Raw genomic sequence first — 14041 nt, 5'->3', positions numbered from 1 at the left:
TATTAAAAAAGGAACTAGAGAATATTTTTTTTGTCTACCCTCAATTCTTTTTTTTTTTTGTCTTTATTTGAAAGATGACATCTTCCTATTTGACCGAAGTATTGCATCAAGTCTTATAAAATAAATGTATTAACTCTGGAGAGAGAAAAAAAAAAAAATGCAGGACAGAGCTTTTAAGGGTCGTTTTCGTTTTTTTCAACTTTGAATAGGCTAAATAATAAAACTCTTTTTTGTTTTTCAAGAAAACCATAAAAAAGAAAAACAAAAATGCTCCCTTTATCTGATCATTTAGGTTATGCTACTCTGTTACATTTTGGTGTACATTATATGTGAGCCCAGTCTTATCATTAACTTCATTCTCAAAGTTGGATGAACCAAAACGCAAGAAGAAAAACAGTAAGTGGAAACTCAGGCTTTCTTGCTCCACTTTGATTGTCAGATGCTCTAGTAAATTTTCATGATACTGGAAAAAGTGTGTTATCACGTGCAAAAAGTAAAAAAATATATATATATACTATAGGGTAAGTAGTAGTAGTAGGGGCCTATGGTAAAAAACAAGATGAGAAAGTATTTTAACACGTGTTGAGTTATAAACCCCACCAACCAGCCACAACGAATTACCCAAAAGTATATAATTGAAAAAGAAAAAAGGAGAGAGAGGCAAGTTGCTGTCTGTGACTGCCCCTCTTCTTCTTCTTCCAATTCTCTCTCTCTCTCTCCACTTTTATCTCGCTTTTGTTTTAATTCTCCCCCTTTTTTCTGGTTAAATCACCCACTTCGGTTATTTTCCAGAGCTTTCTGGAGGATGTTTCACTGCTTCTAGCTACAAATAAACATCAACTGGTATCATTTTCATGGTCTTAATTGTTTACATATGTGTTTAACTGAATCATTTGTATCATCTTATTCTGCGTGAAATCTTTGGTACTGAAGTAGTTTATGAAGTAGAGAGCATATTCATGTATTTCGTTTCAATTTCTTGACTCGTTAGTTTTATTCACGGTGGATCTCTCTGATAATTCTGCTGTGCTTTTTCATGGCGGAATTTTGATTTCCAATAGTGATTTGTGAATAATTGGTTTCTTTGTTTTGCTTTGATGAATGTTATGGTTTTGTTGTAGTTGTGGCTTCAATTTTTCGCTATATGATGTGTGTTAAACAAGATGACCAAATATCTTTTTGTTATATTGTTACACAGAAGAATTTGAGTTGTTGCTTGGTAAAAGAAAAAAAAAATCTGATTATTTCCCCTACAAATAAGACAATTTTGTTAAAGTTTATTGTTTGGGTGATAAGAGGTTTGTGCATATACAAGTATTACACTTTAAACATGGCTACTTCAATGGTAGCTTTGGTTGTCTCTAGGTTTATTTATTTATTTAACGATCGAATGAATCTGGGTCGAGGTTGATTTGTTTGTTCAATTTTATTTTTTTACAGAAATTTTTTTTGTGGAGCTAATTTTTTTTTTTTGACTGATTAACCCTCTATGCGTTGTCTCTTTTGCCTTTTTCTCTTCTTTGTGGGTTGTTTATTTCTCCATTTGATTAATTGTTGTATTTGTGTCAATCTAGCTATTAGGTTATGCGTTGTATTGGTTCTTTGTTTTATGCTGTAAGAGAAACCATTCTTATCTATCAATGTATCTGATGTGTTGTTTGTGTTTGTGTTATTCCATTTATTCATATTACAGGAGATCAAATCCAAGCAGTGTTTCAGGGCCGAGTATTCTGCGCAAGGAAACTGTAAAAATAGGGGATATCATTGAGCAAACATTGGAATTTCTTTTAAAAGAGAATACATATATAGAGAAAGGGGGGAACTGGGTGGATTTGAGATTTGTTGAATAACTGGTTTGCATAAGCTTGGGTTTTCCTTATCGAGGGTGTGGAATGACAATGTTTTAAGAGATAGGGTGTTGTTGTAGCTTTATTTCAGGCCATCTCCGGGAGGGAGAGGAGATTCTAGAGCATGAACCAGAGGTCACCGTGGAAGCGGATAATAGCGAAGAAAAGATGGATGTCAACAAGATTGAGAAGAGGATGTGTAGGGATAGGATGCTATTGAAGCGGCTGAAAGAGGATTATTGCCGTGAAAAGATGGATGTCGACAAGCTTGAGAAGAGGATATGGACGGATGGGATGCTATTGAAGCGGTTGAAAGAGGATTATAGCGACGAAGAGATGGATGTTGACAAGCTTGAGAAGAGGATTTGGAGGGATAGGATTCTGATGAGTCGGCTGAAAGAGGACTATAGCAATGAAGAGATAGATGTGGACGAGCTTGAGAGGAAGATGTGGAGGGACAAGATGCTTTTTAGGCGGCTAAAAGAGCAAAGCAAGGGGAACCAAGGAGTTGACTATGAAAATCAACGTCAAACCCAGCGGCAAGCATGGAGGAAGAAGATGTCAAGGGCACAGATGATGCTGGATCAAGGATTATACAACTGTGAGTACTCTCAATGCTTATATCATGATTACTTTGGCTTTCCCGACAGGACTTCCAGAAATAATCACCAGATGAATTGTGCATACGGTTCCAATCTTTCCCAAGCTTTTGGGTTGCCAAGCTTTCAGATTAACAACGACAAACCAGCAACTCCTCAACAAATGAACCAGTCATCTCATTTCGATGTTAGTGACCTTGATATTCCAGAAGATGGCATGAAGAAAATCTCTGACCTTCTGTCTTTCTATGACACGCTTGTGCAGCAGAGGAACAAAACTTTGAATCCTGAAAACATTCCAGTTCCCACCAACATGGAGAACCACATTCAGCCACAGCAAAAATACCAATTTCAGATGGATGATATCTTCTTTGTTCCGGGTGTTGTGGGAGGCAACATGTCTGAGCATGCCAATATCTCATCGCAACGAGTGGTTTTCCCATCAACAGAGGTTCAATTTGATCATTGCAAGGTGTTTGATTCTCCATTAGACAATAATCCCAATGATAATATTGCAGACTCAAGATTTGATTCACCCGCTAACATGTTACCCGTCAAATTTCCTGTGGACACACTGCCAAAACAGGATGACTCCCTCTGAAACTAGAACAATAACAGGAGGTTTTTACTGCATCAGTCATTTGGGTAACGGCAGTGTAATGTCTCAAGTGGAGGTTCATCTTTTCACTATTCTGCTTCTGCATTAGTAAGATCTACGAGGGTTTACGTCTAGTATTCACTCAACTTCTGCAGATGTTTGACCTTTAGAGAAACCGGGTTTCTCAAGTGCGACTTTATTTATTAGAGTATACGTTGTCTAGTTTTTTTTTTTTTTTTAAATGCTGTATAAGGTTTAATTAGGAACTGTAAAGAATCCAGCCAAGTATTTGCTGCTGTTGAAAGGTTGGGACTTAATGTTCGGCTGTTACATATTATTATTATTATTATTATTCCTCATGAAACTGCATTTAGACTGGTTGCTGAATTGCCTTTGTAAATCTTGCCAATCTTCATATTGTTTTATTCATTATTAATGTTCAATTTAATTTTCATATAAAGAGCTAAGAGCTCCAATGAAGAGCTATAAAAGTAGTGTGGTGCATTGTTATTTTTAACATATTTTGACCAAATGAAATGGTGATCCAAAATCAAAATGTATGTCAAATTTAACCTATGTTGTGCTAAATTGGTTCATTTTGGCCCACAATACATGTCACATTTTAATGTTTATATTAATTTAAAGTTTCTTAACTTTTTACTTATTTGTTTAATAATTTTTTATACAGGGGCATGGTGCAAAATGATCTTTAATGATATGTGAAAGTAAGTAAATGTCCATATTTTTAATTTTGTAGTAAAATAGTCCAATTATCTCATTAATATCACATATTACCAAATATGTCATTTAATAAATTACTATTTTATTATAAACATTTTAATATTATGGTATATGTATATTAGTTTTGTTTAATTAGTTTTTATTTTAAAGTTATTTTAATTTTTTTTCGTTTTTTATGGGTTGTTGAATGATATACCATACCACAAAATATATATACTGAGTTGAAAAATAATATACCATAAAAACATACAAAATTATTACTAAAAAATGTATATACTATGCTAACAAAATTATATACTACCACTAAAATGTATATACCATGATACAAAATTATATATTACCACTATGTATAATAAAATAGAAACTAAATATCACCGAAAAAGAAATTATATACCATACCACAAAAAACATATATACTAATTGAAAAATAATATACCAACAACCTATAAAAAAAATTAAAAAATCAATATAAATTTAAAATAAAAACTAATTAAACAAAACTAATATACATATACCACTATATTAAAGTCATACAGTCCTAAATAAATAAATAAATTATAAAAAATGGCACTTTAGGTAATCAACAATGTAAAAGGGTTATTTCTCTACAATTTTAAAAATGAGGACATTAGCTTCTTGATGCCTTTATTTTAGGTCATGTACTATAATTTCTCTTTTATATACTTTCAATAAAAAATAAATGATTTTGTTTACTTTTTATGTTAATTTCTACCGAATATATTGGAGTATAATTGCAAAAATTTGACCAAATATAACATTGATTCATTTTTCTTTTGACAAATTTGATACAAAATTTACACCATCCACTGTATGGTCTAATGGTTTTGCCCTCTTGTTTTCTCACCTTAAGCCTTTGTGTTGTTAAAGAGATGAAAAGTAGAAGGAAAGAACCATTTGGAGAGAAAATTGGATAGAAGATAAAAAGAATGGTGGTTTGGTAGGAGATAAAATAAGGAAGGAAATAAAAATGTAGAGAAAAAAAGTGGTTGGGTCCACACTAAAATTTTTCTCTCTAAGAAGAAAACGTTGTAGGCTTTGTATGATCATAATACCCCTTATAAATTGACTAAAAAAATTTAGTAGTATTTTTTTAATATATTATTGCTAAAATAAATATTTTTAAATTATATTTTTTACCTTAAATATAAAATATTTCAACACATAAATACTACTTAGGTTTATTTAAATTTGTTCTTAGGTTTATTAAATTATTATCATTTTAGCTATAAAAAATAATTTTATAAAATCACACATTATCAACAATGATAAATAATATTCTATATGTAATAAAACACACATACCATCCTTATCAATTATTTTATAATTATAATTATATGTATTGCCAACTATTTACTTTATCTTCATAATAAATTTGAAAAAACTATTTTTATTTATGTTATATGTGACAAAAAATATATTTTTTAAACAATGAGTAATACATAAATATTAATATAAAGGTATAGATGTCAAAAAAACATTTTTTTCCTCTCAATTCTAACTCAAATACCAAACAAAAGAAATAAAACAAGTTTATTTTCTTTCTTTATACCAAATAAGAAGAAGAGAAAATGCATTTTTTTTTCTTTCCTTCTCTTTTTCTATCCTCTCTATTTTTTCTCTCCTTCCTACCAAACATAGCATAAGAGCCATTAAATCACAGGGAGAACCACAACCTTGGTTCACTACAACAAGATCTTGCAAACCATAAACCTTATCGGTATTTTTAGCACAGTTGCAATAAATGTTTGTTAACATATTTACTGATAATTTCAATAATTATATCATAAATTCTTCAAAAATTTAGAAGATAAAATTATAAATAATTTTTTTAATTCACAATAATTAAATCACAAAGTTATGTCATCATTATTATTTTGATTATTTAGATTTTATTTAAAAAAAATTAATTTAAAGTTGAGGATTTATATGTAAAATGATGTTATAGAGATTTTTGCCACAAAACCTTAATTTTTTATCAGAAAAGTTGGATGGAAAAGTGAAAAAGACTAGCGGTGCTAACTTTTGAAGAAGTTAGGAATTTAAATGCAACAAATTTGAGGTTAGGAACCTACGTACAAAAATTGACTTCAGTTGGAATTTTCCCAGCAAATATTTTACGATGGAAATATTTTCCTTCACTAATTAATTACAATTGTAGGTTGGTTGTTTACTCTAGTAGATGTATCTACATGACAATATATTATTAGCAAAATCAATTGAATTTTAATAAACGAAATTTCAAATTTTGTTGCAGCAAGTCGTGTTCTTGGTATCCAGATTATCATGGATAGAAAGAATTGCATTTTGGCTCTAACTCAAGCGGCCTACTTAAGAAAGGTACTTAGGCGTTACTCTATAACAAATTTTGAGAAAAGATGTTTAGTGTCTTGACATGAAATTTATTTTTCTAAGCAGCAGTCTCCACATACTCCTCAAAAGAAAGAAATGATGAAACAAATTTCTTTTGCATTTGCAATTAGAAGTCTAATGCATGCTATGTTGTGTTTTGTGAGTGGAGACTTGCTATGCAGTGGGAGTGGTGAGCAAGTGCTAGTGAAACCTTGGAAATGAACATTAGATAACGGTCAGTATCTTAGACAAACTAGAGACTATATGTTAGTCTATTATGGTGGATCTTTTAACCTGTTAGGGTACACAAATTCAGATTTTAGACTGTTGTTGATTACAGGAAGTCTACTTCTGAAAAATGTGTTTACTCTTGTGGGTGGAGCTATGATTTGGAGAAGCGATACGTTGTCTGCCATCTCAGTACCTGTGATTTGGAGAAGTGTTAGGCTATCTGCAATTTTAGATTCCACTTTGGAGGCTGAGTACATAGCTGCGTCTGTGGCGGCTAAGGAAATAGTCAGGCTGAGGAAGTTCTATAGTTTTGAAGCATGTAGAATCAATAGTAATGAGAAACATGTCCAATTTTTTTAAAAAGGGAAAGTGGGAATTAGTTGGGTTTTATGCCCTTATAAAATCATGTCAAACATGTAACGTGATTTTATATTGTCAATAAAAGATGTAGAAGTCATTTTGTTTGACAACCGTGTTGCTTGTTTATTTTATTACATGATTATTGGAATAATACAAACATTTATAAAATCTTGATCATATAAATAGTTATAAGTATAGTGACTAGGTCACAATGGATTATAATTGTAATTATATGTTCAAAAGAACGAGTCCTAAGATTAAGTCAGTGCAATAGATTTTCATTGATCTGATAATCTACGATATGATCTACTTACACATTCGGGGTGTGATGTCTTATCCAAGGCATTGACCAAGTAGATAAGATCGGATGTATATGGGTACATTGGACTAGGACCGATATTGATTATTGATAGATAAATAAGTATCGTTGTTATTGATTCTAATCAATGTCACAACATAGGTCAAGTGGATCTTAATTATGAGTGATAATATTCTCCTAATTACATTATTTATATCTTTTGATTTGTTCGTTGCCAGCTTACCCTACAGTCTAGCCTATACTTACATCTGAGAGATTTATTAGTGTAATTGAGTGGGAGTATTATTCATAGATATGAAATCTATAGCTTTTGTATGAGAGGTGAAAAAATGACTTTCTTAATAGCTTAGTATGAAAGGGTAAATGATTAAGCGCTCCTATCTATGATTAAGTTCACAGATTTATCATTTACAAGGGACTTAGTGAGAGTTAAGGATAAAATACATATGAGTGGTAAAATTGTCATTTGCACCCGACTCATTAGTAAATCATTAATAGAGGATTGACAAACTGTAACAGTTATAACATTGGATAATGTATTTGTGGTTTGGTAAAATACATTGTGTGAACTCAAGAGTCCAATTCCGAGTCTATAATGGAGTCACAAGGAATTAAAAGTTGCGAGATAATTTATGGGAACTTATGTAAGCTTGGGTCAAGGATCCATGGTTCAATGTCGCCTCTTATAAAATCAAGTTTAATAGTCTCGAACAATTGATTTAATTATTATTTAGAAATATAAAATTGGCTAGGTCAATTTAGTGATATTTACATGTAATAAGAATTTGGGAATAAAAAAGAATCTTTAGGCAAATTTATTAATATTGATAGATTGGTGTCAATATAAATAAATAATATTAAATCAAGTTTAAAATTATAATTAGTTAATTTGAATAAGGAATTAATTATTTATTTTTTTAGTTAATTAAAAGATAAATAAATAAAAATATTTTGAATTTATGCCCAATAAGGATTTAAATTCAAAACAAAGATATTGGGCCCAAGTCCATTTGTGGGAGCCCAAGGCTTTAATTTTTTGTTTATTATTCTAACTAATTTAAATAAAGCCCATTAAGTTTCCTATTATTCTTACCTAGATTCTAGAAATGAATTATGTACCAACTCGAGTGCGACCTTCTTCAAGCGTCCTTAAATAGCCCTACATCCCAATCAATTCAATGTAGGTTTAGTTGTTCCAAATAAATTAACACCTATAATCAATAACCATGAATTTCTTAGGCTCTAAATACACTTCAAACATGTTCAATTTTGTCCTTGGAACCTTAGCTTTAGATCTCCCAAGGTTACCCATAACAAAACATTGAATTCAGACCCAAATAGGGGTCATCAACACTGGTCGGTCGACTGGTTGCTCTAGGTCGGTTGATCGACTACTTAAACCTGAGTAGCCTACCCATCCACAACAGGGTGGTCGACCGACTTGCTAAGGTCGGTCGAATGAATCAACACAAAGCCTCATTTCTGCGTTTTTCAGTTTCAACAATCTAGCTCAATTCGATCCCAAACTCGTTCTCAGCCAGTTCTAAGCATAAAAATGACTCTAAAACATGTATATTACTCTGTATACATCATGTATCATAAAACAATTACCAAATTACATACCTCACATCAAGAATTCAAGAGTTACGTCTAAGTGTTTTCAATTCGAATTCAAGCTTTAAAATAGTTAATAAACATGTTTCTAACCTCAACTAATTTATATAAACAACCAAGCATCAACAATTTTTGAAAGTCTCCCAAAAACCCCAAAATCCTCAAGAACACCAAGAAGAAAATCAAGAGCTTATCGTGCTATGGAAATCCAAAATTCTTAGGTTAAAGATGACCTTTGATTGCTGCTAACTCGTCTACTTAAGCTTGATCCCCTCTAGAAATCCTCAAGAACACCAAGAAGAAAATCAAGAGCTTATCGTGCTATGGAAATCCAAAATTCTTAGGTTAAAGATGACCTTTGATTGCTGCTAACTCGTCTACTTAAGCTTGATCCCCTCTAGAAATCCTCAAAGGGCTTGGTTGAGAGAGTTTTTGAGAGTGATGCAGAAGATGAAGAGAAAATGATGACAAATGGTAACTTATATGATCTAATGGTTATCTTTTCTAACTATGCATCAAAAAGACCATAATGCCCCTTTATGTAATTGCCCTCTTAACATATCCCAAGGGTATTTTGGTAAACTTATCTTTAATTACTAATTACCATCAAATCCTCAATTACCTGAGCTATCATCAAATCCTCAATTACCTGAGCTATCATCAAATGTGAACTTTTAACATCTGCCCATAATTCATTTGTAATTAAATCTACCCAAGCTGAAAATTAAACATTGTGACTTTCCGTTATTACCGCTTGAAGGAATCCACTATTACCAACCTTCAATATAAATTCGCACATGATAATGTGATCACAATGCACATAGCATATATGTAAATATCACAAGATTAATAATTTACAATAATTCAATCATATAATAATATAATTCATCAATTAAATTCCACTCATGCCCTCCAAGCATGTCAATAGGGTACAAAACCTCAACAGTAAATTTATGGGCATTACATAGGTTCTTATGGTTTGTTGTCACTATACAACAGTTTCTCAAAGAACTCAACTTCTCTTTATTCAATTAAAATATTAGACTCCAAGTATACTAATCTATGGGTTTTACTATTTGAGGCATAGCCTACAAATTCACACCTTTTAGGTTCCATGCTTTTGCAATAAGCAAGACACCCCCACACTTTGAGATATCCGAGGTTGGGCCTTTTTCCTTTTCATATCTCATATGGAGAAGTTTGATTCTTCTTTAGAAGAATCTAATTTAGAATATGACAAGCAGATAGCAAGACTTTTCCCCATAATGCCAAACTCAAATTTTTATGTAAAAGCGTAGCATTTATCATTTCTAGAAATGTTCAATTCTTTCTTTCTGCTATACCATCTTGTTGAAGTGTATAAAGGGCTGTACATTCATGTATTAAACCATGCATTTCACAAAAGAAGTTGAATTCATTGGAAAAGTATTCACCGCCACTATCACTTCTTATTACTTTGATTTTATTTTCTAATTGATTTTCAACCTCAACTTTATTGATTTTAAACATGCTAAAGGCTTGATCCTTATTCTAAAGCAAGTGAACATATGTGAGCCTAGAACAATCATAAATAAAGGTAATAAACCATCTATGCCCACCTCTAGCTATCATTCGATTTAATTCAGATAAGTCACTATGTATCAAATCTAACAACTTAGTTTCTCTTACAACACTATGATACGTTTTTTTTAACCATTTTAGGTTTAACTTTGTTGTCCGTGTTTTCACTAAGTGACATGTGGCACACATTAAGAGGAATTAGGATTCCATGGAATCGGATTAAGTCCCCTGGAGGACCATGTTCACAACCACCATAGGAGTATGTCCACCACCACATGGGAGGTAAGCCCAACCTTCAATCATAGTTCTTTACCACCAGAGGAGTATGTCCTCGTGGAAACACTACTTCCCGAGAACCATGTTCTAGGATAATGCTCCAAGTCTTAATACAAGGCCGTCTCCTTCATTCATTTCCTCTAGGTCTGTGAGAAGCCTCCTAAGGACATGAAGAAGGGTTGCTAGGTGTCAAGCACAGTGACCCTGGACACAAGGTAGCCATCTGACAATTACTGTTAAACAGATCGTAGTGTAGATCTCGTACAAACGACAAGCAAAATGTCTCATGATGCCGCCTGACATGGGAAAATGTGTTGCTACCCTCCTGACACTGCCGCCCAAAAAAGCAGTGGGCAGGAACTCATAGTACATGGCCCACTGAGATACGCAAGGGCCCACCAGCTCGTTTATTTGAAGAGTTACTATTTATTTTGTATTTAAACCCCCATTAAGGAATAATAAATGTAATTAAACCTCATTATGGAATTAATTTCTCTGGCCATATATAAATAGGGCTAAGGCACATTTTGTAAATGATCCTGAATTCCATTTCTTATTTCACAGCACGCATATACATTGCCTGAAAACCTCCATATGAACTTGACATTTGCAAGTTCTTAGCATCAATAATACAAATGACTCGTGGCTAGAGTTTATTCACAACCTGAACCACGTAAAAATATGTGTCTCAATCTTTTATTACTTGTTAGAGAATGAGCTAGTCGACATTTTCATTGAGATCTTGAAAAAAAGATTAAGTTACAGCAATGGTGAACACTAAAAGAAATCTCCCAGAAGATGCTCCCCCCACCGCCGATGTGGGAGGAGAACCAAGCCGACCACCTCCACCAACTGTTCCGGAGGTGGCTGATAATGAAGGTTATGACAGTGAGGATGGAGACGACTATGACAGTGAGTACTCGCAGTCGTACCCTATGGAGGAGCCACAAAAAATGGTGGCACTAAAAGGTCAAATTTCCTCCCAGCAACGAGAGATGGAGGCTCAAAAGGGAAATATTGCTGCTAGGTCAAGGGTTGCAAGTGGACCCTTAAGCAAAAATACCATGTGGGTAGCCAGCTGGCATGCCACCCACGCACCTCGATGATGTGGCACAAGAAAAGATAGCTAGCTTGCCACTTGTGCACCCACCTGGAATACCATACGTACCTCCAGCCCATATGGGAAAAATGCTAAGACTCCACACAAACGGAAGAGGACTCATTGGGATTCCAAGCCCTTTGACGTTCTGAGAGGGGCATATGACCCGAAGAATGTCCACGGGGCTTGAGGAAACTACCAGAACAACAATGTCTGCAGAGCCCAGGGCGTTCCGCCCAAGTGCGTTGTGACTGATCGTGCCAGGCTTGGATAGAGTGAGCCTTTTATGCCCTAGTATCCCTAGTAAAACCCCAAGTAGGGAGCCAACAAGAGAGAAGTCTCCATGAACTGAGGATAAGGAATCAATGTCTCGATAAATAACTATTATTTAGAATCTGATGGGGAGATAGAAGTAGGATTCCCCGAGGATAGCTGCCAACGGGGCGTGCAACCTGATTTGCGAGATAATATTAATGCTCGCAAGAATAGGGCTGCTTCTGAGGACCTCCCGGGGAGATACCCACAACCGTACCTCCAAGTCAATCTTAATGCTAAGAGGAAAGAAGCAATGCCCGACTATTGTGCATACCCAGCAGTGCCAACAATGATCCCCCCCCCCCCCCCCCCCCCTTGTAGAGTTGGAGAGTTTGAAAATTATTATGTTAAGGATGGCCAAGAGATATGACCAAGACTCTGATTCAGAGGACGAGGACCGAGAGCCATGTGCTCCACACATTGTTGAAGCCCCATTATCTAGCAACTTCAAGATACCAAAAATTACTCCTTACAGTGGAGTTACGGACCCTTCCAACCACTTGTCCAAATTCAACCGCCTAATGTTAGTGCACTGCGTCTCTTAGGATGCATGATGCCACCACTTCCCGTTAACCTTGACGGGACCAGCTGACGAGTGGTTTAAGAAGAACTGACCTGTGGAAGATAAGTTTATACCAACTCTGAAGATAAGTTTTGAAGTCAACGCCTTGGCTAACATCAAGCAAGGGTTGTTTGAGACCCTCAAAGTGTATTTTAAACGCTTTAAGAAAGAAGTTCAGAGGACAAAGAGGGTCGATGATGGTCAACAATTGATTGCCTTACAAGCTGGTATCCGACTAGGTTAACCACTGTTGGATGACCTGCCAAGACGTAGATGCCACAGGCTCAATTCCCAATTCTCACCCTACACTCCCGTGCAGATAAGTGTGATGAGTGCTCTGCAGTACAATCCTACTGTTCCTCAAGCTAGCTACAGTGCCATGCCCGCCGATACGGAGCAGCTCCCATTGGATTTAGCGCTTATCAGAGTGCTTTCAGTGCTGGAATAGCTACTCCTGCCCATTTAGTCGCGCTTTGCAAGGGCCCAAGTGGGAGTAAACATGGAAGTAAAAGTAAAGGGAGCAAAATGAAGAAGAGAATGGGTGCTCCCGAGGACAAGTACACTCCTCAATACTCAGAGTACACCGATCCAGTTGATACTCGGGAGAGTATTTTCACAGCCAAAGAGTAGCAAGTTCACTACCAGAGGCCACAACCCATCCGACAAGAAAGGGAAAGGAGAGTTACAAGCAAGTTTTGCAAGTTCCACCATGATATTGGTCATCATACCAACATGTGCAAACAACTTCGTGATGAGATAGAGAATCTCATAAAATTGGGGCATCTTCATCAATATGCCAGGGTCGATGCACGCCCAGCGCAAGCTCCTACAAGAGCTTAAACCCCAAACAAACATGTGGTTCCTCCACAAGTTCATGGCCAAGTGTCAGCTGCGCCACATCCCTGTTGGATTAGCTTATACAAGATCTTTATTTATTTTCATGTATATCTAATATTAAACAAATTAATACGAGATAGCCTAAAACATGTTTCTAAAATTGAATTCAAGAGAAACAAAGAATAGAATACTTACAGTATACACATCGGAATTAAAGAGTCATTCCTTCAGTTTCTCTAACTCTTGTATCCTCTCTGTCGCAGAGTATTATCAAGAAACTGAACCGATCTTCTATTTTCTTCACAATCTTCCAATGTATCCTTAGAACCGCCTAGACTAGTATGGGAAATTCTCAACACATGAGATAGATATAGAGAGAAGAAGAGAAAATAACAAAGTGGCTTAGAAAAGGACTTGTGTTTAGAGAGAATCTAAAACTATCAGAAAATCTGACTTGTGACTTATCAAACTTATGTTTCGACTTCTCTCTAAGCACTCCTTTTATAGACTCAATTAGGCCATTTAATTTAATTAAAAAATCAATAAAATAATAGCCATTTTGAAGCCCTAGGTTGAAATTATCATGGGCTTTAGGCCCGTGAAATTTCCCATTTGATTATAAGCCCATTGGACTTAAAATCAAGGCTTGTATTATTTTCTATCGATTTAATTAATTAAATAATTATTTAAATCCTTTATCAAATTAATTATTT

At 34.6% G+C, this 14041-nt stretch overlaps 1 protein-coding gene across 1 annotated transcript; it reads left to right on the top strand.

Annotated features, from left to right (window-relative positions):
* The first annotated feature begins 656 nt into the window (after positions 1 to 656).
* Positions 657 to 3431, top strand: LOC133807383 (protein ETHYLENE INSENSITIVE 3-like). The gene is made up of 2 exons (XM_062245692.1): positions 657 to 843; positions 1694 to 3431. The coding sequence occupies exon 2, from the start codon at positions 2016 to 2018 to the stop codon at positions 3045 to 3047; it is 1032 nt and encodes a 343-aa protein (XP_062101676.1). The 5' UTR covers positions 657 to 843; positions 1694 to 2015; the 3' UTR covers positions 3048 to 3431.
* The last annotated feature ends 10610 nt before the right edge of the window (positions 3432 to 14041 follow it).

The sequence above is a fragment of the Humulus lupulus genome, chromosome X (genome assembly GCF_963169125.1).
Source record: "Humulus lupulus chromosome X, drHumLupu1.1, whole genome shotgun sequence".
In the NCBI taxonomy this organism is placed as follows: domain Eukaryota; kingdom Viridiplantae; phylum Streptophyta; class Magnoliopsida; order Rosales; family Cannabaceae; genus Humulus; species Humulus lupulus.
The sequence above is the reverse complement of the archived record's forward strand: the minus strand, read 5'-3'. Positions and strand labels throughout refer to the sequence as shown.